This window comes from Pelophylax lessonae, assembly GCF_965119305.1.
Source record: "Pelophylax lessonae genome assembly, chromosome: 2".
In the NCBI taxonomy this organism is placed as follows: Eukaryota; Metazoa; Chordata; class Amphibia; order Anura; family Ranidae; genus Pelophylax; species Pelophylax lessonae.
In genome coordinates, this window is record NC_138769.1 from 648,754,956 (window position 1) to 648,780,686 (window position 25,731).

The 25,731-nt window shown below is 42.0% G+C and overlaps 1 protein-coding gene across 1 annotated transcript in view; it reads left to right on the forward strand.

Annotated features, from left to right (window-relative positions):
• Positions 1-25,731, forward strand: part of UFM1 (ubiquitin fold modifier 1) — a 69,612-nt gene that overhangs the window by 23,561 nt on the left and 20,320 nt on the right. The window contains exons 3-5 of the mRNA XM_082246784.1: positions 1,941-1,998; positions 17,437-17,476; positions 22,915-22,947. Of these exons, the coding sequence (XP_082102910.1) occupies positions 1,941-1,998; positions 17,437-17,476; positions 22,915-22,947 (131 nt within the window). The remainder of the gene's footprint in view (positions 1-1,940; positions 1,999-17,436; positions 17,477-22,914; positions 22,948-25,731) is intronic.

Sequence of the window (25,731 nt, forward strand, 5' to 3'; positions counted from 1 at the left end):
TTTAAAAAAACAAAAACAAATTCGATGACTTATATTGCTGTCGCAAGGCAGCCAGACCGACAGACAGACAGACCGCGGGTGGGGGGGCGGTAAATTTTTTTTTTTTTTTTTTCTATTTAGCTTGTCTTTAAAAAAAGCAAAAACAAATTCGATGACTTATATTGCTGTCGCAAGGCAGACAGACAGACCCCGCGGGTGGGGGCGGTAAAATTTTTTTTTTTTGTTTTTTCTATTTAGCTTGTATTTAAAAAAACAAAAACAAATTCGATGACTTATATTGCTGTCGCAAGGCAGCCAGACAGACAGACCGCGGGTGGGGGGGGCGGTAAATTTTTTTTTTTTTGTTTTGTTTTGTTTTTTCTATTTAGCTTGTCTTTAAAAAAACAAAAACAAATTCGATGACTTATATTGCTTTCGCAAGGCAGACAGACAGGCAGACAGACAGACCCCGCGGGTGGGGGGCGGTAAAATTTTTTTTTTTTGTTTTTTTTTTCTTTTTAGCTTGTCTTTAAAAAAACAAAAACAAATCCGATGACTTCTATTGCTGTCGCAAGGCAGCCAGACAGACAGACCGTGGGTGGGGGGCGGTAAAAAAAATTTCAAACCTTTTCTATCTATCTATCTATCTATCTATCTATCTATCTTCAAACCTTTTCTATCTATCGATCGATCGATCTAAACTTTTCAAACTTTCTGGTCAGGCTTTCTCAAGCCAACTTAAAGTTTGTCTCGACGAACTTTTTTTTCTAGTTATATGTATTGTACAACTACCATCAGCCACAGCGGCTGATGGCTCGTAGTTCTGAATGGACTGTGAGGGCGCTGATGAGAACTCTTGTAGTTTATTCACAAGTCCTGCAGCTTTTAAAAAGTCGGTCCGTATCGGAGGTATGGGCTGAAAACTGCAGAGCTTGCCTGCAGATGCCTGTCATTGTACCCCTGAGATCAGGGGTGCACTGCTATCCGACTCCTGCAGGGAACACAAACACAAAGAGATATTTGTATTGATGATGACATATGTAATTGTTTTTCTTTGGCATCATGTTGTGGATCCACCTGTATACAATTATACAGTCATTTCACCATTGTACATCCCAACCTTTTGCATGCACTTCACATAAAGTCCCAATTTTTCCCCCTCTTTTCCTTTATTCCCCTAGTGTTAGGGATGCTAGGCAATTGGCCTCTTGTACTATGTTACTATGTTGTGGAGTCCTTACAGCATTTGTTTTACCATATGCTACATATTATGCCGTTTGCCCTATGTACCTTTTAATCAATATTCCTTCCCCATTTTTTTCTTCCTGCAGGAAACAATAATGAATGCACATTGTTTTCTGCAAAAAATATGTGCATTTATTATTTTTTCCTTAAAAGTTAACTTATCCTTTAAATATTGCTGTTTAGTAAGTTTGACTAACTTGCAACTAGTTAGAACATTAGCATGTTTACATGGCTACACCATCCTTTAGCCATTTGCAGTGATTAAGGGCCATGTCACATTAGTCATCCTGATGCTGGCAAGAACTCGTCTTCAGCAGGATAGCTTTGGAGGACACATGCGGGCGGTAAAACACTAACCTGCATGTATGTGTTTCTCCCTCACCAGCTGGATGTGTAACACTGCACTCTTCTGCTGTTATTGCAGTAGTAGGAGAGCAATGCCTCACAGCTGATGCCAACAGGAAACCAACATATACCAAGTAGGCATGCATTGTCTTTGGATTTTCTAGCCATTCTATCACTTGCAAATTCTCGTTAGTTACTGGATCACTAGTGTGACGTGGTCCTAAATCTTCAGAGTCTGCAGGACATGACAGATGTTAAAAGCTAACAACATTACAGATGGTGCAAGAGTGCACAGACCTCCGCAAAACAAAGCAAACAATTACATGTCTGAAGTTAAATGTAATTATTATTTTTATTTTTTTTTTATTCAGCCTAAGTGTTCCTGAATGTACGCCGTTTACTGCAGTTTTAAAGTTTGCAGCAGAGGAGGTAAGCTTGTGTCTGTAATTGTATTAAACAATATTGCTTCTAGTTTTAGAGGAAAGTTGTCCCTGCCAACAGTTATAAGTTTCAGTTCTCACTGATGAATTTAATTAAACTTATGGAGAGTATATATATATATATATATATATATATATATATATATATATATATATATATATAAATGTGTGATATGGAAACGCTCAGAATCCCTCCTGTGTATATTGACAAGTGGCAGTACAAGGTGATGCTGAATCCTGAAAAATGCCTTGCAGCCATAAGAAGTGTCTGCAAAGAGGTCAAGAAGTCACTTATGAACTGTGATAGGTCTTCTCTTCTTTTTCTCTCCCAGAACAAGGAGGAAGGGTAATATGAGTAGAAGTAATAAGAATAACTGGAAATTGCATGTATTATATTGTGCATTATCAGTATATGGAGCAGTGAATCTTCCGATTGTCATTACTTATGCTGACATCTACATCTGAGAAATGACTGGCTTTATAAAGCCTTCCCTGAAAGGTTGGCTTGTGAATTTTTTGTGCTGTAAGCAAATATGAGTATTTTGACTGCACTGAATGTCATCTGCTCTGCCTCAGGCATCAGAGGGTTTTCTTCAGGAACTGTGCAATATATATGTACATTATGCAGCTTCAAGAGCCTCCATAGGAAATTCTGCATTATTAAAGTAATACTAAAGCCAAAAACTTTTTTTTTAACCTTAATTCATTCTTTGCATTAAGGTAGAAAAATGTTTTATATTTCTCTGCCCACCACCATCCCTATGTGAAGGGAAAGAGAGGGGAGAAGAGATCCAGCGCTGTGCATGGCTGCATCTCTTCTCCCCTCTCTTCCTCTTCACACAGGGACACGAAAAGCAGCAGGAGTCATTGGCTCTTGCTGCTGTCAATCAAATGCAGTGGTTAGGACGTGGGGGTGCAGATCTAAGCTCCGCTGTGTGTGTGTCTATGAAACGTGGCTCACTAGGCACACAACTCAGCAGCCATAGCAAATGGCTTGCTATGGGAACGCACAAAGAAGAGGAGGAGACAAGATCGCCATGGAGAAACCCGAGAAGAGGAGTATTGGGGCCAGAAGAGTATAACATTTTTGTTAAAAAAAAAAAAAAAACACATTTAGTAACACTTTTTAACAATTTTCTTTGCTTTAATGCGGTCAGAGCTATCGGGTTCATTTTAAATTTAATTGATTACTACATATATGAATAATATATCTTCTTAAGTAGGTTTATGTAAGTAAGCCTGCCCAGTCCTGCCATATTTTTGTTGTGGTGAGATGGTGATGGTTTGAGCCAACCACTGATTTTTTTTTTTTCTTTTGAGAGAGAGAGGGTACTACAGAGCTGACATTTTTTATGTTTTAGATGGTAGCTGTCCTACCTTGGCTATGGTATACGGTAATTCTCAGTTGTGAGAAAATATTGTAACAATTTTTTTGTATTTCTTTTTAATTGGATGCAGTCGTGTGAAAAGGTAAGTACACCCCATGGAAATTGTTGACTTGTTTTAACAAATTTGAACAGACAAACATTAGGTCTTCATTCAAACAGTTACAGAAAAAAAAAAATGGGTATAGAACCCAAAGAAAGTTGGTATAATGTGACCCCAGACGATGATACAGTATCAAAATGTATCAAATTTTATTGGACTCAATACAAAATAACTTTACAAAAAATCATTACATCCCTCCACCTATCACCACTATAACAACGTTGTTATAATATAATCCGCACACACTAGGGCCCATTGATAGCACACAGCAAGTGAGGGATAGCTTGTCTTCTATTCATGATGGGGACAGCGGTCACGTAGAAAGCTCAGCAGAGCAATATCAATCTACATTGCAAGCATTTAGCATAATTCTGTCCCTTCAGAATAGTGACAACCTTATAATAAACACTGTTCGGTTCAGGGGGGGGGGGGGTCAATAAATCTCAGTATCAAGATGAAGAGTAAGGTAGTCTAATAGATAGAAAGGACCCCCCTTGGGGGTGTGGGTAACAACAGGTTAACAGTTCATCCAGGAGTAGCATCTTAAGGAACTCTTAAGTGAATACTGCACAGTGGGATCCATGGGAATGATAACATCCTCTGCAGGAGATCACAGCGTCTATTAACTTGGCAGACTTACAGATAAGGACCAGACTGCTGGGGAATTTTTCACCCAAAGTGTGTGCAAGCATTGGTAGGAGCAGTGCTGCTAAAAAGCAGACTGGGAGTCAGTGACCGTAGCAGAAATCAGCTGGGGAATATTTATCAGGGATCTCAGAAGAAAAGACTTGCAGTTCGTTGATTAACCGTCCACATTGGGGGATCACTGTAGCCTGTGAGCGGGTGCCCTCGGCTGTTTGCACTGTCAGTCTCAACTATAAGACACCGATGTGTAGTCGATGTTCCTCTTGTGCAGTAGACTACTAGAATCCACGCTTATGATACATCTGTGCAGCCTTGAATCCTGCATGACTAACAGCTGTGATAGTTCCTAGAGTTCCTGGTTCCCATCACCCTTTCCAATGTAGTTGAGAGTGCTTCGTGGGCCGTAGGTGGTGCATCCCTTAGTTTACATGTTTCACCCGCCCATTTTTTGGCAAGCTTCTTCAGAACCACAAAAAAGTGGGCGGGCAAAACATGTCAACCAAGGGATGCACCATTTACGGCCCATGAAGCACTCTCCAATACATTGGAAAGGGTGATGGGAACTGGGAATTCTAGGCGCTATCACAGCTATTAGTCAGGACAAGGCTGCACAGATGTATCATAAGCATGGATTATTGTCCACTACTGCACAAGAGGAACATTGACTACACAGCGGTATCTTACTTGTCAGAGACTGACAGTACAAATAGCCGAGGGCACCCGCTCACAGGCTACAGTGATCCCCTGATATGTAAGTCTTTTCTAAGATCCCTGATAAGTATTTTCCAGCTGACTTCTGCTACACTCACTGACTCCCAGTCTGCTTTTTATCAACACTGCTCCTACCAATGCTTGCACACACTTTGGGAACAATTCCCCAGCAGTCTGGTCCTTATCTGTAAGTCTGGCAAGTTAATGAACACTTTGATGTCCTGCAAAGGATGTTATCATTCCCATGGATCCCACTGTGCAGTATTCACTTGAGAGGTCCTTAACCTCCTAGGCGGTAATCCCGAGCGTGACTCGGGGTTGAATTTTCATATCAAGAGCGGTAACCCCGAGTCACGCTCGGGGTAGAGTTGCAGAGTGCCAGCGGAGCCTCCCTTGGCTCCCAGAAGCATTCCACTTACCTTGTCCCGTCGATCCAGCGATGTCCTTCGCTCCGATCGCCGGGTGACCGGCATCTGACTTCCTGGTTCCGTTCCCTGCGAGCAGAGGCGGCGCACGGGAGCGGAACTGGGTGGGAGTTTTGAAAGTGAAACAAAATAAAAGAGGTGATACACTGTAATCTGATAGGATTACACTGTATCACCACAGATCACCTCAGATCTGACATTACAGTGCCCCTCTCTTCAGTAAACTTGTGATTTGTGCCCAAAAAAAAAAAATATATTATGGCATCAAAAAAGCGCCAGTCTAAACCGCTTTTGGACCAGCTGAGTGACAGCGACAGCGACCCAGAGGTGCTCGCGGAAGTGAGCGATAGCGAGTCATGCGGTGATTTGTCGTCCGACACTGACACTGACACGGATCTGGCAAGTGAGAACGGCGATGACCCTGACCTCAGCGATGTGCGCACCTTGTGCGCTATTGATTGCGATGCGGACCAGGTAGCGCCCCCAAGATTCCCCTTCACCGGATCACCTGGGATGAAGGTAGATGTCGAGCGTGACAATCCTCTGGCCTACCTGCAATTATTCCTCACTGAGGAGGTAATTGAATTAATTGTCGCCGAGACGAACCGCTACCAACAGCAGCAATCCGCAACGCTGCATGCCAGGCTTTCCCGAAGCAGAAGGTGGGAACCGGTAATGAAAGAGGACATGTGGCTGTTTATGGGACTCCTCTTTCTTCAGGGGTTGGTGGGGAAACCGTTCCAAAAATGGTACTGGACCACCAACAGGTTACTGGCCACACCGTTCTTTGGGACCGTGATGTCTGAGTATCTCTTCTCCCTGATTATGAAGTATTTCCACTTCACAAACAATGAGGAATTTGATGAGGCCACGCATCCTGCGCCCAAACTGAAAAAGATCTGGGAGGTATGGCAACTTATTGTGGGAAATTTCCAGCGGACCTACGTGCCAGAAAGGGACGTCAGCGTGGATGAGAGTTTGATGGCATACAAGGGTCGCCTAAGTTGGATTCAGTACATCGCATCAAAAAGAGCGCGGTTTGGCATCAAAACATATATGCTCTGCGAGTCATCCACGGGGTACATATGGAATTCCATAATTTACACCGGCAAAGGCACTAAATTCGACCCCAGGTACAGCAACTATGGGATTGCCACATCATCCGTCCTGACACTTCTTGACCCCTTGCTGAACCAGGGATATTGTTTGACGACGGACAACTTCTATACCTCCCCAGAACTATATGATGTTTTGCTACAAAATAGAACCGACGCATATGGTACCGTTCGGCCTAACCGTCGAGACATGCCATCTTTTTTTGCCAAAAAAAAACTAAAAACCGGAGAAATGGTTGCCTGGCAGAAGGGAAAGATGATGGCAATGAGATGGAGAGACAAGAAGGATGTGTGTCTTATGAGCACTGTTCACACTACCTCCACTGCCACGGTCCATACAAAACGTGGGACTGATGTGCTGAAACCACAGGTCTTAATTGACTATAACAAAACAATGGGAGGTGTGGACAGAGCCGATCAGGCCATGACCTTCTATCCCGCTGTACGAAAACAGCAAAAAAAATACTATAAAAAAATATTTAGACATCTTCTGGAACAATGTCTATGGAACGCTTACATCCTGCACAAAGCCAACAGTGAAAACCCTCTTGCTCATTCCGAGTTTGTCTGGAAGGTGGCTGAGCAGATTTTTGCAAAGTACCAGACACCATCAGGAGTTGAAAATAGACCTGGACGTCGCGCTGTTGACGTGGTCAACCCAGAGCGTCTGACCGGCCGTCACTTTGCAGACTATATTCCGCCAACTGCAAAAAAGGCAGCACCAACCAGGATGTGTGTTGTTTGCTGCTCGAAACGCGATAGAAATGGAAAGAAAGTCCGAAAGGAAACTAGGTTCCTTTGTCCTGACTGTGACGTTGGACTTTGTGTAGTTCCTTGTTTCAAGATTTATCACACGCAGCATTTGTATTGAATTTTCTTTCTTTGACAAATTTCCTTATTTACTGCATTATTGAATAAAATTACATTATTTATGAGATTATAATTCATGATTTTGTGTTTCAAAATTTATCACATCTGGGATGTCTACTAGAGTTTTGTTTTGCTCAAGTTTAAGTCAGCAATTAAGAATTGTAGGCCTATAATACATAACACCAAATTTCCATGAAAATAATTGTACCGCTTTTGGTATGAACTTCCAGACATAATCATACCGCCAGGGAGGTTAAGACGCTACTCCTGGATGAACTGTTAACCTGTTGTTACCCACACCCCAAGGGGGGACCTTTCTATCTATTAGACTACCTTACTCTCCATCTTGATACTGAGATTTCTTGAAAAATTCCCAAGAACCTAACGGTGTTTATTAGAAGGTTGTCACTATTCTGAAGGGACAGAATTATGCTAAATGCTTGCAATGTAGATTGATATTGCTCTGATGAGGTCTCTACATGACAGCTTGCCCCATCATGAATAGCAGACAAGTTATACTTCACTTGTTTTGTGTGTTATAAATGGGCCCTAGTGTGTGCTGATTTTATTAGAACAACGTTGTTATAGTGGTGATAGGTGGAGGGATGTAATGATTTTTTGTAAAGTTTATTTTGTATTGAGTCCAATAAAATTTGATACTTTTTGATACTGCATTATCATCTGGGGTCATATTATACCAACCTTCTTTGGGTTCTATGCCTACTTTATTTTCTGTAACTAGTAGTGTTTTGTTATGTAGACCCATCCTCCTCTGAGGTGGAATGGCGGATGCATAATTTTAGTCCCTCACTAATTCCCCTACTTAAAGGGTGAGTCTGTTCCTTTTTTAGTTTTGTTGCTTCGTTCAAACGGTGCCTACAAATAATGTTGATGTTTCCATGTGGTTTAGCTTTTTTTCACATGACTGTAAATGTGAAATCTAGCATGTTCACATTTGATATTTATCACTTATGCCCAGCAGGTGGTGAGCTGTGTGCTTTTTGAAGGCTCTTCCATACAGATATTGTGCAAAAAATAGGCTGCTAAAGGAAATTACAACCTGTGAAATGGGCCGGGACTTCGAAAAGCATGTTGGCAATGATGGACCTTCTAATTAGGCACGTCAGTTTTTTATTAAGCTGAGTGTCATTATCACACTCTGTAATGATTTTTTACTTTTTATTTAATAATTATATATGGCCTCATTTAAGCCTTCCATAAATTATGTGATTTTCTTTCCTGCAACCACAGAAAATTATTCGATTCCCCCATCAATACAGTCAGTTTTGATGGAGGAATCCCTCCCACAGAGCCACCCTGGCGATCGATGGTGCGGTGTGTTGCTCCGACACACCACATCTCCGATCTCAGTAAAAACCCTATGACGTATGCTCTTTACCACGTAATCTGCTGTGTCCAAGCACAGCTGATCACAGTGTAAATAGGAAATGCCAGTTATCGGCATTCCTCTACTCGCACTGACAAGGTGTGAGTAGAGGAGAGCCGATAAGCGGCAATCAGTGCAGCCCCATCAGCGATGCCTGCCAGTGCCCATCAGTAATGTCAATCAGTGCCTATCAGTGATGCCTGTCAGTGCCCATTTGCCAAATTTGTCATTTGTCAATTTTGGTTTATTGCTAGTACAGAGGAAATCTAAAATGAAAATGCCAGAAATGGAGGCTGCATTTTTAATGCACAGCTGACTTCTTGTTCAGGAATTCTATAGCCGAAAACTACCAATTAGCTTACTACCTTCTTTTTACTGACGTGGATGCTTCTGTACAGGTGTAAATGTTTAATACATGGTTTACTTATTTGTAGATGGTAATAGTGACTTTAAGTACAACCCCCCCCCCCCCATATCACTACGACATAAAACAAACAATGTGGGGGCCCCAGTTGACACCCCCAAAGCTGTAATCTGCCTTATGAGAATATCTTCCTATATCATTTTCAGCAGTTGTCAGCATGGTAAACTTTTTCATTTTATGCCAGTATTTTTTACAGCATTACTGTTCAAGTGACGCTGATTTGGTTTAGTCAGCTGTTAGTGGATACTCCTGCTATTCCTCTGTGTGCATTCCCTTTTGGGAACCCAATTTTCAGGATTATTTCCTATTGCATATTTGACTTTCTGTAATGTGGTTTTCTATGCGTACTTAGTAAATGAGGGAAGTCGGCTGTAAAGAATTGCTTCCTGGTCCCTTTTTGCCCGGCTGATTAAAATGTCAATGCAGGAGCGGGTTTCCATAGCAACCTCTATTGTGATGATGACATGAAGAACCCTGACAGCCTTCTCTCTACTTGCTCTTCCTGGGTTTGAATTTGTAACCTATTTGCCGTATCCAATTCTGTGCCTGTAATATTGTTACCGTGTCTATTCTTTGTGAATCCATGCAGAGCTTTATTCTCGTTGCAGGCTTGAACTATATTCCAGAATAAAATGTAATTTTTTTTTTCCCCCTGAAATATTTGCTACTTTAATTCTCATTTTATAAAAATGATCAAATCCTTACAAATATCAAAAGATTTATTTCTTGCGTTAAAGAAAATAATTCTCTAGTATAACAGAATAGCACTAAAAGGTACCATATACAACATTTTCATGCCTCTACTGACCATCTGAGCACAATAATTAAAATAAAGAATAAAAAATAGGAATGTTCCAGTTTTGGAACTGACTACACTGGGTTCCAGAGGATGGGCTGCTCACCTACCAAAAAAAGTTAGTGTATGTCTAGACAAAATAAAATAAAATGTTCGGCATGTCTCTGAAATCTGTACTCTTTCCTCTTTTTTTTTTTTTTTCTTTTTTTTTTTCTTTTTTTTTCATTCAAATTCCTGCAAGTACAAAAATATACCTTGTGATCCTGCCAGAAAACCAGTGAGTGTCTTCCTGTAGTGAGCTGACGTGTCTACCTCTGCTGCACTCAAATCACAAGCTACAATGCATCCAGATAGTACCGTATTTATTGGCGTATAACATGCACTTTTTCCCCTTAAAAATAGGGGGCAAGCTGTGTGCGCATGTTATATGCTTATATTGTACCTGGCTGCCTCGGAGGGGAAGGGGATGGGGCGAGCGCCGCGGCATAATACAAAGCCGGGGTCTCCTGCCTACCCGACGCTCGTAGTCACGCACAGTCCCGCCTCCTGGAACGGTTTTTAGGATAGACGTCACATGTCCTAGCATTGGACTAGTGTTCTGTCTATCATAAGAGCCGGCCAAGGAGGTGGAACTGTGTGTGACTGTGAGCACCGAGTGAACAGGGGATCCCTCTGTGTAATCTGGCACAGATAAGGCTGCAATGATGGGCACAGATCAAGCTGCAATGATGGGCACAGATCAGGCTGCAATGATGGGCACAGATCAAGCTGCAATGATGGGCACAGATCAAGCTGCAGTAGTGAGGCTGCAGATGGGCACTGATAAGGCTGCATTTATGGGCACTGACCCTATTTTGCTTCAAAGTCTTTTATTTCTGATGTACAGTACAGACCAAAAGTTTGGACACACCTTCTCATTCAAAGAGTTTTCTTTATTTTCATGACTATGAAAATTGTAGAGTCACACTTCAAGAGGTAGTCACCTGAAATGGTTTTCACTTCACAGGTCTGCCCTGTCAGGTTTAATAAGTGTGATTTCTTGCCTTATAAATAGGGTTGGGACCATCAGTTGTGTTGTGCAGAAGTCAGGTGGATACACAGCTGATAGTCCTACTGAATAGACTGTTAGAATTTGTATTATGGCAAGAAAAAAGCAGCTAAGTACAGTAAAACGAGTCGCCATCATTACTTTAAGAAATGAAGGTCAGTCAGTCCAAAAAATTGGGAAAACTTTGAGTGTCCCCAAGTGCAGTCACAAAAACCATCAAGTGTTACAAAGAAACTGGTTTACATGCGGACCGCCCCAAGAAAGGAAGACCAAGAGTCACCTCTGCTGCGGAGGATAAGTTCATCCGAGTCACCAGCCTCAGAAATCGCAGGTTAACAGCAGCTCAGATTAGAGACCAGGTCAATGGCACACGGAGTTCTAGCAGCAGACACATCTCTAGAACAACTGGTAAGAGGAGACTGTGTGAATCAGGCCTTCATGGTAGAATATCTGCTAGGAAACCACTGCTAAAGAAAGGCAACAAGCAGAAGAGACTTGTTTGGGCTAAAGAACACAAGGAATGGACATTAGACCAGTGGAAATCTGTGCTTTGGTCTGATGAGTCCAAATTTGAGATCTTTGGTTCCAACCACCGTGTCTTTGTGCGACGCAGAAAAGGTGAACGGATGGACTCTACATGCCTGGTTCCCACCATGAAGCATGGAGGAGGAGGTGTGATGGTGTGGGGATGCTTTGCTGGTGACACTATTGGGGATTTATTCAAAATTGAAGCCATACTGAACCAGCATGGCTACCACAGCATCTTGCAGCGGCATGCTATTCCATCCGGTTTGCGTTTAGTTGGACCATCATTTATTTTTCAACAGGACAATGACCCCAAACACACCTCCAGGCTGTGTAAGGGCTATTTGACCAAGAAGGAGAGTGATAGGGTGCTGCGCCAGATGACCTGGCCTCCACAGTCACCGGACCTGAACCCAATCGAGATGGTTTGGGGTGAGCTGGACCGCAGAGTGAAGGCAAAAGGGCCAACAAGTGCTAAGAATCTCTGGGAACTCCTTCAAGACTGTTGGAAGACCATTTCAGGTGACTACCTCTTGAAGCTCATCAAGAGAATGCCAAGAGTGTGCAAAGCAGTAATCAAAGCAAAAGGTGGCTACTTTGAAGAACCTAGAATATGACATATTTTCAGTTGTTTCACACCTTTTTGTTATGTATATAATTCCACATGTGTTAATTCATAGTTTTGATGCCTTCAGTGTGAATCTACAATTTTCATAGTCATGAAAATAAAGAAAACTCTTTGAATGAGAAGGAGTGTCCAAACTTTTGGTCTGTACTGTAAGTTTCTTTCTTTTTTTTTTCATGAAACTTCCCTAATAAAATTAGGGTGCATGTTATGCCGATAAATACGGTAATCACAGCACTTCGCTTTTTCCATATTTTATTATGTTGCAGCCTTATTCCAAAATTGATTAAATTCATTATTTTCCTCAAAATTCTACAAATACCTCATGATGACAACACGAAAGACGTTTGTTTAAAAACTTTGCAAATTAAAAAAAAAAAAAAAATCCCATGTACATAAGTATTCACGGCCTCTGCTCAATACTATGTGGAAGCACCTTTGGCCACAATTACAGCCTCAAGTCTTTTTGAGTATGATGCCATAAGCTTGGCACTCCTATTTTTGGGCAGTTTCTCCCTTTCTTCTTTGCAGGACCTCTCAAGCTCTATCAGGTTAAATGTGGAGCACCTGTGCACAGCCATTTTCAGATCTCTCCAGAGATGTTCAATTGGGTTTCATCCTGGGCTCTGGCTGGGCCTCTCAAGGACATTCAAAGAGTTGTCCCATAGTCACTCCTTTGTTCTATTGGCTGTGTGCTTAGGGTGGTTGTCCTGTTGGAAGATTACCCTTCACCCCATTATGAGGTCTAGAGTGCTCTGGAGCAGGTTTTCATCAAGGATGTCTCTGTACATTGCTGCATTCACCTTTTCCAGTCCCTGCTGCTGAAAAACATCCCCACAGCATGATGCTGCCACCATCATGCTTCACTGTAGGGATGGTATTGGCCAGGTGATGAGCGGTGCTTGGTTTCCTCCAGACATGATGCTTGTCATTCAGGCCAAAGAGTTTAATCCTTGCTTCATTAGACCAGAGAATTTTGTTTCTCATGGTCTGAGAATCCTTCAAGTGCCTTTTGGCAAACTCCAGGTGGGCTGTCATGTGCCTTTTACTGAGGAGTGGCTTCCGTCTGGCCACTCTACCATACAGGCCTGATTGTTGGAGTGCTGCAGAGATGGTTTCTTCTTCTGGAAGGTTCTCCTGTCTCCACAGAGAAACGCTGGCGCTCTGTCAGAGTGACCATTGGGTTCTTGATCACCTCCCTGACTGAGGCCCTTCTCCCCCGATCGCTCAGTTTGGCCAGGCAGTTCCCTCTAGGAAGAGTCCTGGTGGTTCCAAATTTCTTCCATTTACGGATGATGGAGGCCACTGTGCTCATTGGGACCTTCCCCAGATCTGTGCCTCAATACAATCTTGTTTCGGAGGTCTACAGACAATTCCTTGGACTTCATGGCCTGGTTTGTGCTCTGACATGCACTCTAAACTGTGGGATCTTCTATAGACAGGTGTGTGGAAATCCAAATTATGTCCAATCAACTGAATGGGTGGCCTCCAGTCAAGTTGTAGAAACATCTCAAGGATGAGAAGTGAAAACAGGGTGCACCTGAGCTCAATTTTGAGTGTCATGGCAAAGGCTGTGACTACTTTTTGTACATGTGAATTTTTTATTGTTAATACATGTACAAAGATTTCAAACAAACTTCTTTCACGTTATCATTATGGGGTATTGTAGAATTTTGAGGAAAATAACAATCTGTTTTGAAATAAGGCTGTACCATAACAAAATGTGGAAAAAGTTAATAGCTGTGAATACTTTTATATGCACTGTATGTTATCAGTCCTGTCCGAGTTATTCCTGCTGGACAGAAGAACATTCTTTGTTATGTTTCAGAGATGAGGAGGAGAGGGATAGGAATAAACCTCAGAGAGGGGTGAAATAACTTCTTGCATTTTCAGTGCAGCAGGGGGCACTGTGTTGTCAGCTCCCTATGGGAAGTTTGAAACTCTCTGCATTTCTAGCAGGATCAACAGGAATTTTTCTGTACTTGCAGCATATTTTAAAGAGATAAAATACTGGGAGTTGTCTGTATTGCATAAATGTACTGAGTATGTTTTCCCCAAACAATTTACAGTGCATTGCGAAAGTATTCGGCCCCCTTGAACTTTTCGACCTTTTGCCACATTTCAGGCTTCAAACATAAAGATATAAAACTGTAATTTTTTGTGAAGAATCAAGAACAAGTGGGACATAATCATGAAGTGGAACGAAATTTATTGGATATTTCAAACTTTTAAAAAAAACTGAAAAATTGGGCGTGCAAAATTATTCAGCCCCCTTAAGTTAATACTTTGTAGCGCCACCTTTTGCTGCGATTACAGCTGTAAGTCGCTTGGGGTATGTCTCTATCAGTTTTGCACATCGAGAGACTGACATTTTTGCCCATTCCTCCTTGTAAAACAGCTCGAGCTCAGTGAGGTTGGATGGAGAGCGTTTGTGAACAGCAGTTTTCAGTTCTTTCCACAGATTCTCGATTGGATTCAGGTCTGGACTTTGACTTGGCCATTCTAACACCTGGATATGTTTATTTGTGAACCATTTCATTGTAGATTTTGCTTTATGTTTTGGATCATTGTCTTGTTGGAAGACAAATCTCCGTCCCAGTCTCAGGTCTTTTGCAGACTCCATCAGGTTTTCTTCCAGAATGGTCCTGTATTTGGCTCCATCCATCTTCCCATCAATTTTAACCATCTTCCCTGTCCCTGCTGAAGAAAAGCAGGCCCAAACCATGATGCTGCCACCACCATGTCTGACAGTGGGGATGGTGTGTTCATGGTGATGAGCTGTGTTGCTTTTACGCCAAACATAACGTTTTGCATTGTTGCCAAAAAGTTTGATTTACATTTCATCTGACCAGAGCACCTTCTTCCACATGTTTGGTGTGTCTCCTAGGTCAGTGGTTCTCAATTCCGGTCCTCGGGACCCACTAACAGGCCAGATTTTAAGTATTACCTTGGGGGATGCAGACTAGAATACTGCAATCACTGAGCAGCAAATGAGATCACCTGTGATGTAATTTAGTTATCTTGCAAACCTGGCCTGTTGGTGGGTCCCGAGGACCGGAGTTGAGAACCACTGTCCTAGGTGGTTTGTGGCAAACTTAAAATTACACTTTTTATGGATATCTTTAAGAAATGGCTTTCTTCTTGCCACTCTTCCATAAAGGATTTTGTGCAGTATACGACTGATTGTTGTCCTATGGACAGAGTCTCCCACCTCAGCTGTAGATCTCTGCAGTTCATTCAGAGTGATCATGGGCCTCTTGGCTGCATCTCTGATCAGTCTTCTCCTTGTATGAGCTGAAAGTTTAGAGGGACGGCCAGGTCTTCGTAGATTTGCAGTGGTCTGATACTCCTTCCATTTCAATATTATTGCTTGTACAGTGCTCCTTGGGATGTTTAAAGCTTGGGAAAACTTTTTGTATCCAAATCCGTCTTTAAACTTCTCCACAACAGTATCTTGGACCTGCCTGGTGTGTTCCTTGTTCTTCATGATGCTCTCTGCGCTTTAAACGGACCTCTGAGACTATCACAGTGCAGGTGCATTTATACGGAGACTTGATTACACACAGGTGGATTCTATTTATCATTATTAGTCATTTAGGTCAACATTGGATCATTCAGAGATCCTCACTGAAATTCTGGAGAGAGTTTGCTGCACTGAAAGTAAAGGGGCTGAATAATTTTGCACGCCCAATTTTTCAGTTTTTTATTTGTTAAAAAAGTTTGAAATATCCAATAAATTTCGTACCACTTCATGATTGTGTCCCACTTGTTGTTGATTCTTCACAAAAAATTACAGTTTTATATCTTTATGTTTGAAGCCTGAAATGTGGCAAAAGGTCGCAAAGTTCAAGGGGGCCGAATACTTTCACAATGCACTGTAGGTCCTTGGTGCTGGAAAATGTTTTTGGCTGATGAGTACTCGGGGAACCCATTGCTGTCCATTGATTTCCAATAATCCTATTAGTTAAAGAAGAGTGACAGAGAATGTGGTTTGCTCACTACAGAACATTGCTCTGATTATACCACACTGGACATATTTTTTACATTTTATTAAATACAGAGTACAGTGCAGAGCCTGCAGTTTCCTGCACAGTGTTCTCTGCATAAATAATGCTGCAGAGAATCTTCCCAAATAGGAGGAGAATCCTATGAAATCCCACCTCTATTAGTTAGAATGAACGAGTCTTCTTCACCTACCTGTACTTTAGAGCCATGAAGCAGGCCAGGTGCAATTCATATTGGTGAAAAATATAGTTGTGCTTTTAAAATGTGCCAGAAATATTTTTTTGGCCACATAAGCTAGGAGCATTGATGATTGATTGGTGTATAACAACTAGCTGTCAAGTGAATGAAAATAAAGACTACTTTAAAGTTTGATTTAAAGGGCTAGTGGTACTAAAGGCTGAAGGTTTTGTTTTGTTTTTTTACCTTTTACGCAGTCTATGCTTGGAGGTAAAAAATCTTCATTGTTCAGCTCCCCTCCTTATACTCACCTGAGCCCGATCCAGCAATATGCACGAGAGAAGAAGATCTCCTGGATCTCCGCCTTCTTATTGGCTGAGACACAGCAGCGGGAGCCATTGGCTCCCACTTTTTTTAATCACAGCCAATGAGGAGAACGCAGAGGGCGGGGACAAGCTCTGTGTCTCTCATAGTGTGTGAGTGAGCATGCGCAAGTGCCCCCAGAGCAAGCGGCTTGCTATGGGGGGCACTCAGCAGAAGAGAGGGACCAGAAGCTCCAGAGAGGAACCCGAGAAGAGGAGGATGTGGTCTGCTCTGTGCAAAACCACTGCACAGAGCAGGTAAGTATAACATGTTTGTTTTTTTAAAAATGAACTTTACAAACACTTGGGCCCCTTTCACACAGGTGGACCGTTCAGATCCGCCTGTCCGTTTTTTTGGCGGATCTGAACAGTCCCCCCATGCATCTCTATGGGGCATCCGATGTCAGCGGAGACATGTCCGCTGACATCCGACCTGTCAAATCTGGACGGATGGAAACCCTATTTTCCATCCGTCCAGTGGATCGGATCGGATGAGAACGGACCGACGGTCCGTGCCCATCCGATTCCCTCATAGAGTTGCATGGGGCTCTGACAGCTGTGTCTCCGCACACAGTGCGGAGAACAGCTGTCATTCTCCTGCTCAGCGGGGGATCGGAGGATCGATCCCCCGCTGAGAAAAACGGACAGTGTGTGTGAAAGAGCCCTTAAGTGTTCCAAATGATTATATGAAACCTCTGTTCTTCATTTGATTGGATCTGGAACTGGGCTATGAAAAAATGTGATCCTGTTTTATTTTTCCTCTGGTAAAAATGAAAAAGCACATTGTGTTTATATTTTCTAAGTTATGTTTTTTGTTTCTTTAGTTTAAGGTTCCTCCAGAGACAAGTGCAATCATTACAAATGGTAAGTTGCTTTCCTGCCCTCTTGGTCACTGAATGCAGGATATCTCATTTGTAACCACTTATAGTAGATCTTGACCTCTAATGAGGTGACTATTTATTCCTAGTCAATAGTCTTGGTGTTGAACACATCAGATATTATATGGTGATCCCTGTCACGCCAAAATGCAGCTGTAAACATATCCCAATAGACTGTAAACCATAAAGATTGATTTTTTTATGTAATTATAATTTCATAAGTAGTGTTACCTGCTTGTACAATTATGAGAAAATACATTTTTCTCCTCACACCCTCCAAATTGAGAATTAATAAACATAAATTCTGTATCACCATTTGTAGGCATTTTCTGGTTCCTGGTTGGAAGCCGTCACATGAATTGATTTTCCCATTAGCCACACATGAGTACACTGTTATACATTTTTGAACACATTATTGCAGTTTGATAAAACACAGACATACATGACAATATATTTCCTTTTTACTACCAGCCGTATGGACCTGTAGAATAAAATATACAGAGCTGGGACAGGTGGTATGTTACACCAATACAGTGGACTTGCAGCTCCAGGACTTGGCTTCTGATCCAACCTAGGATACCATATGCATGGAGTTTGTAGTTTTTTCCAATCTGTGTAGGTTTCTTTCCACAGTCCTGAAACATTGTTACATTTTTTTGGCTTCTTCTCAAATTGCCTTTTGTGTTCATACAACTGTAGCAGTGTTCCTACATTGTGAGCTCCTAGGGGGGACAAGTGCTGATGCAAGTACTTCTATCATATGTTCTCTGGACACCACTGTGTAACACATCAGGGCTCTAATACTACTATAAATAAATATTCCATCACATCTTAGATTTTTTGTTACAACCCTCAGCACCTCCCCCCCCCCCCCCCCTCCGCTCCAACAAGCACACTTTTGTAAGTAAAATTTAAAGCCCAATTGTATTGATTGCTTGTTGTAAAGACTCACATATACCCAGTGAACTGACTGGTTTCAGGTAACTCACAGAGGGGAAACAAATCCTCCTACATAAATTGTACATGTTTATCTGCAGTCTTCTCTTCTTTACATCTGTTCAAAGTCCAGAATTTTTAAAGCTTGAGCTGTCAGAAAAAAAAGGGGTGGAGAGCTGTAGTTACACTAGGAGGAGAGTGCTGAGAGCTGATTGGAGGAAATGGACACACCCCCCTCCACACAGGAACAGAACTGAGGCAGTCAATGAGCTGGAGATCCCTTCCCTGTCACAATTTGTCTCTTGGTGTCAGGAAAACTTGTCAGAAGTGATTCATGCTGATAGCAGAAGAATGAAGTAGCAGACAGAAATTACACATAACGCTCTTATTTGAGACACACTATAGAGGGATATGCTTTATTCATATTTCATATCTGAAGTTTACAACCACTTTAAATGTCTGCTTTTTAAGGGCTCTTCCCACACCTTGCTAAAAGCCAGCAAACCCATTGAAAACAAACCCCTAAGGGGAGAGGGTTGGGGGAACAAAATCTTATACCTTCATTTCCTCTGGCTTCCATGGTGTCATCCTGCTAAAGGAGATCCTGGGGAATGGCTGCAGCACAATGCTGAGATTGTCTTCTCAGCAAGATTTGTAGTACTCGCCCTTCCCGATATCTCACCAGAAGAAGGATGATATTGACCTTACTTAGGTGCTGATTGCAGAAGTCAAGAGAAAGGTAAGTATGCTAACTTTTTCCCTCCTGCAGGTGTTTTTTTTTTTTTTTTGGTTTGCTCTTTAAGTTAAAGCTGTTTTTTATAAAGGGACAGCAGTCCTGTGCAAAGTCCACTTTGATGTCTTTTTTTCATAGTGCAAATAAATGCTGACTTTTTCCATTGTCTTATCTAATTACCATTAATGCAGTGGTATTGATTTGTGGCTGCTTGTATGAGAGATTAAGCTTAATCTACAAAGTGATGAATGTAGTTGATAATACATTGTAATTGAATAGTTAATTAGAGAGGAATGCATTTTTTTCAAGCTAGACATACGCTATACAATTTGACTATACAATCTGCTTTGGTCTGCCATCAGCTGTGTAGTACAAGGGCCTGTCTGATTTCATACTAGTTGAATGGATTGTTTAGATTTGTCCTCAAATTACATTTTTGTTAAAGCTGAAGTTTAGTAATTTTTTCTTCTTATGCTATTAAGCAGCAGGAACATCTAATGAATCATGTATGTCCATCTTCCCTTATTGATGACTGTTCCATGTCTGATTGGCTGCTGCATTGTTTGGAAATCATCTCCCCACTGCCTCTGGGTCCTCCTAACAATGCTGATCTTCTGCCCGGCATCATCCGCAGTGAGTATAAAAGAGTTGTGCTGCTTGCCATTTCTACCCTCCTCCTGCATTCGTATAACTCATCATAATCTTTCCCAGAATGCAGAGTGTTCTGTAATTGGAAGAGAAAGATCCTGTCATTCACTTTCCACTACTCCATTCACAGAATGCTTTGTATTCTGGAAAAAGACTAGTATGAGTTCTGTGAATGGAGGACGTGAGCGGAAGGGGTGGGCAAGTGTCGCAACTGTTTTACACTTACAGAATCTGATGTTAACTCTCGCAGTGCGTGAGGATCGGCGCTGTGGGCAGAAGATTTTTACAGTATGGAGCAGTCAGCTGGATGTGAGACACACTTCATTAGAGGTAAGTTACAGTGCATCCGGAAAGTATTCACAGCACTTCACTTTTTTCCACATTTTGTTATGTTACAGCCTTTATTTCAAAATGTATTAAATTCATTATTTTCCTCAAAATTCTTCAAACAATATCCCATAATGACAAAGTGAAATAGGTTTGTTTGAAATCTTTGAAAATGTATTAAGAATAAAAAATGAAAAAAATGCCATGTACATAAGTATTTGCAGCCTTTGCTCAATACTTTGTTAAAGCACTTTCGGCACCAATTACAGCCTCAAGTCTTTTTGCATATCCTTCAATGCTGCAGAAATGTTTCTATACTCTTCCCCAGATCTGTGCCTCGATACAATCCTGTCTCAGGGTCTAAAGACAATTCCTTGGACTTCATGGCTTGGTTTGTGCTCTGACATGCACTGTTAACTGTGGGACCTTATATAAACAGGAGTGTGCCTTTCCAAATCATGTCCAATCAACTGACTTTACCACAGGTGGACTTTAATCAAGTTGTAGAAACATCTCAAGGATAATCAGTGGAAACAGGATGCACCTGAGCTTAATTTCGACAATGTCATGGCAAAGGCTGGGAATACTTATACATGTGATTTTTTTTTTTCTTTAATAAATTTGCAAAGATAACTTCTTTCATGTTGTAATTATGGGGTATTGTTTGTAGAATTTTGTGGTTAATAATAAATTTAATCCATTATGGAATATGGCTGTAACATAACAAAATGTGGAAAAAGTGAAGCGCTGTGAATATTTTCTGGATGCACTGTATGTCCCTGGTGCTGTATAACAAAGGGAAAAATGTTTTACTAAACTTCAGCTTTAATCCAAAGTGTGTTGCCAGCTTTAGATTTATCAGTACAGATGTGGTTATAGCTGAGAATTCCAGTTTCATTCGATCACATTATTTTGCTTTTTTGTGTCCATTAAAGAAAATGAATTTGTGTTGCCATGAAATTGCAGCTTCTCAAAGGGCTCATTTACACTTGTGTTGATTAGTAACAGACAATAAAGCTCCTACTGCTCTAACCATCATTTTTATGTGTTTTTGATGTTTTAATGAAGCTTGCCAATTGCCCTGTGTGTATTGGCTTTCTATATTCTCCAATACATGAAATACAAAAAAAAAAAGATACGTCTGAATAAGAGCCTCACTACAGCCTTTTTCACATGGTGCTTCAGCTTCTATAACAGCAGTGTAAACCGCAAGCTTTGAAAAAGCATTTGCAGGGCTTTCAGCAAGCTTTATTGAAGCTTTTAATGCACCATTTAAAGCAGTAGTATACCGCTTTTTGTGATTCTTAACTACAGGTAAGCCTATAATAAGGCTTACCTGTAGGTACAATTAATATCTCCTAAACCTGCACGGTTTAGGAGATATTTGCGCTGCATGCAGCCGCTGACGTGAGCGGCGCATGCGCTCTGAAGGTCCGGCGGAGCTTCAGAGTTCCTTGCCGGGAAGTTGCCGGAAAATCACTCCCGCGCGCATGCGCTGGAGTGACATCATCGCGGCTCCGGCCAATCACCGCGCTGGAGCCGCCGAACTCGGAAGAGACGCAGAGGGATCATGTCCGCTCCCACAGCAGTGTCCGGGGGTCCGTGTCGGGGCTTCGTTCTAAGGTAAGTGTTTCATAATGAGCTTGTATGCGATGCATACTAGCTCATTATGCCTTTGTCTTGCAGGGTTTTTTTTTTTTTTTTTTTTTTTTTTCTTTGGGTATACTACCGCTTTAACTCCAGTTTGAAAATGTTGAACACAGATCCTAATGGTGATGTTGATTGCCACTTTAAGAAAGTTGCTAGCAGGCTTCAACCAGCTTTCAACAAGCTTCAATAAATGTGGCGGATGAAAACGGCAGGCGGTCCATTTTCACCTGATCTCCCATAAAGTAGAGCTGGGCTCTGACAGGTCCGTCTCAGCACAGTGAGAGGAGACAGACCTGTCATCCACCTGCTCATCGGGGATCAGCGGATCGATCCCCGCTGAGCAAAACTGAGTCCACCGGGCGGAAAGCCCGTGTGAAAGGATCCGAAGGGTCCTTTCACACGGGGCAGCCATTTTTTGATTCGCTCCGGCACTTTTTTTTTTTTACGGACACGGATGACACTTGTGTCATCCGGTCCATATGTCTGTTTATCATCCCATCCATTTGCGGATGATAAACGGAGATAATGCATGTCAATGGGATTGCGGATGTTAGCGGATGACACCGCTGACATCCGTTTTTGCGTCCGTTCCATTTTAAACGGAAGAAAAATAGGGTTCTCTTCCGTTCCAAGAAACGGAACTGATCGGAAAGGACGCAAATCGGATGTCAGCGGATGACCACATGCTTACATCCGCAATCCCATTGACATGCATTATGTCCGTTTTTCATCCGCAAAAAAAATGGGAGGAAAAACGGACATACGGACCGCCTGTGTGAAAGGACCCTAACTGGTATTTTATATCTTCACTGGACTAAATTATTTTCCCAGGTTTGTTTGCATATGGACTTGTAAACACTAGAGGTTTCAGTAATTTCCCATAAACGGTTAGTTGAGCAGGCATTTAATTTAGCTTCAGACTAGATGTTATGGGTAACTGCGTATCATTGCTCTTGAACAATGCATGTTTAGCAAAGCCTGCATTGTCTGAAAAGCTACACAGCCATAAAGAGAATTCAAAACTGTCAGTGTTGCAACCATTTTCCATCATTTTCTATTTTTTAGAACTTTAATTGCATATTTATTGTTTTTAATTTCAATGTATTTAACAATTTTAATTTATCTTACAGATGGAGTAGGGCTAAATCCAGCACAGACAGCTGGTAAGTAAAATTGTTTGTAATGAAGACATATTGCAAAGTAAATTGTATAAAGCTGTAATCACAAATTGATTTGAAGCAGGCCATACTCCAGTCGTTTTAACCCTTCCCCCACAAATTAACGAAGTAGGATAGTATCTCAACTGGTATATAATTAAAATGTGTTATTGGTACAGTATTGAGCACAGTAGAAGTATTTGGGTACATAGGGTTATGACGTTGCCTTTAGGAGATGTAAGAACAGCCCAGTATGACCCCTCCCATTCCCAGCATACCTGCTGCCCTAGGAGATTGGGCATCTTCTCTCATCGGAGAGAACCAAAACTCTTTTTATTTTTTTTTCTATTACCAAGTTACTATAGTGACTCTGGAGCTTAGTTTTGCAGCTTCCAGGTCAGCTAATCCTTGGCTTACCATGCACTCCATACACGATCCCCAGTGTAAAGAAGTAGAGCTGGTCTGTAATGTGCTTTCTGGGCACTAGACTCCACTAGACTAACTGTGTTAGGTACTTACCTAGGCAGCCTTGGTGTAGTGTGCTGAGTTAGGCACAGGAAGATTTTCAGGCTTAAGGCATTGGTACACCCACCTAGACATGGAAGTTCTTTTTAGAGCCGTGTTCTTTCTCGCAGGTCCTGTACTGCAATCCTCCATTGTAACCATGCCCATCTGCCAAATCTCAGGTCCATTGATACATTAGTTCCTGGTTCTATCCTGCGAACCCTTCTGTCTTCAGTCTCAGAACTTTCCCTTCTTTCTTCTGAGCAAATAGTTGATGCTGACAGCCAACATCCAACAGACTGTGCAGACCCCCACAGTTTTGGGTAGATTCTAAACCACAAGGAATTGGCTCTTGAACCATCTTATTGTTTTGGATATCTGGGTCTGGTCTTAAATATGGCCCTCTCCAAGGACTTTCTTCCCCTGGACAAACTGTAGACTCTCCATTCCTATGTTCAGACACTACAGTCCAGGAGCTTACCAACTCTCCGCTTTACGGAAAGGTTTTAAGCCTGATGGTAACCAATTTATTTCCATATGCCCAGATCCTCTCTAGACTATTGCTACTCAGGTTTTTGGCGGTGTGAGACCAGAATGCTAAGTCTTTGGGTTGGTCCCAGTCACCTGATAAACAAGACCAGACTTGCCCTAGCATGTTGGGTCTGAAGTTTGGTGCTGAAATTGGGATAGTCCCTTCTTCCAGTTGTTTGTAAGATTCTCACGACAGACATTGGCATGTTAAACTGCGGATGGGTTCTAAAAACCATCTCAGTATAAGGCACCTGGTCATGGGAGGAAGCTCATCCTACATTTATTTTGGGACTCAGGGTGCATTACTTATCCCTTAAACTCTTGACATCTGACCAGGATTCAATCAGACAGTGCCAGAGGGCAAATTATTGTCTCTGGGTTCAGGGAAGGGGTTCTGATTCTACCTTGAGCCGAAGGTTACAATACAGCAATGTTTGCTGTCCACATCTCAATCATGGAAAGTTGACAGGTACTTCCCCAGTTGACAACATCTGGGCTCCAAAGAATGGTCTCTTCACCCCCAGGTGTTTCAGCATCTCTGTCGCAGCTGGGGGACATGCCAGGCTTGGGCCTCCTGGCTTCTAGGTTCAACAACAAACTGAGCAGTCTTCTGATCCAGGTGTCCTCCGGGCCTTTGCAGTAGTTGTTGATGGTGAGTTAGTGGGATCAGTTCTACATGATCTATGCATTTCATCTGCTAAAACTCTTTCCTCACCTACTGCATAGAATCAATCTGGAGGGCATTCCAGTGAAACTGGATTGCTCTCCATCTCGGACTTTGTCAGTCTTCTGCCAGACTCTGTGGGCTCTTCTCTGTTGCTTGGTTTAATGGCCTAGCCTAGTGGCCTATCAGATTAGTTCATCCCTATGCTCTTGAAGGCTAGGAAATAGACTTCTCGCAAAGTTTACTATTATACTTGAAAGGCATATTTCTGCTGGTGTGATGTAAGGCAAGTTCATTCCAAGCAAGTTCTTTATGGGACAAACACTGTGTTTTCTCCATTCTGGTCTGGATCAATGTTTGGCATTGAGTACCCTCAAAGGTCACGTCTCGGCTTTAACTACTCTTTTTCAGAAACTTCTTGCCTCTCACTCCTTAGTTTTGGGCCTTCGCACAAGGTATCACTCACATTGTTCCTCCCATACCCAGTGTGGTCATGAGATCTCACTCTGATTGATTTTATTGCTGTCATTACTTCTGTGAAGTGGGTCTCTGAGTTAGCAGCCCAAAATGTGAACTCCATTCAGTCTTGCAGTTGTACAGGTCCCTCTGCTGTACTGAAAACATCTTCTGATTTCACTTCACTGTGAGTTTTTCACAATGTGAATTAGTAGCTGCAGCAAGTCAGATAGATCCCATCTCATTCCCTGGCTAGAGGATGCCCAGAATAGTTTAGTGCCCTTAGCCCCACCCCCTTAATTTATTGGGTTTCAGTTCTTTCAAATATCAAATATTACATCTGGTTGTTTCCTAGGATGGTCTTCTGTTTACAGGAAGCTTTCTACAGCCCTTTCCACCAGCCATTATGTGCCAGAATCACAGAGACCCAATGAGAATGTCACTGGGTCTAAAATAAGGCATGCCCTGAAAAAGGAAAGGTTTTATTTAAAAGGATCATTTGCATGTTGCTTAGGGGAGAGGGAGGGACCATGTAACTGAATACTTCTCCGGTATCCTGTAATAAACTCCAGAAGGGATTTTAGGTTAAGTAAAACATTTTTCTCTTACGTCCTCCGACAGTCGCCGCCTCTTCA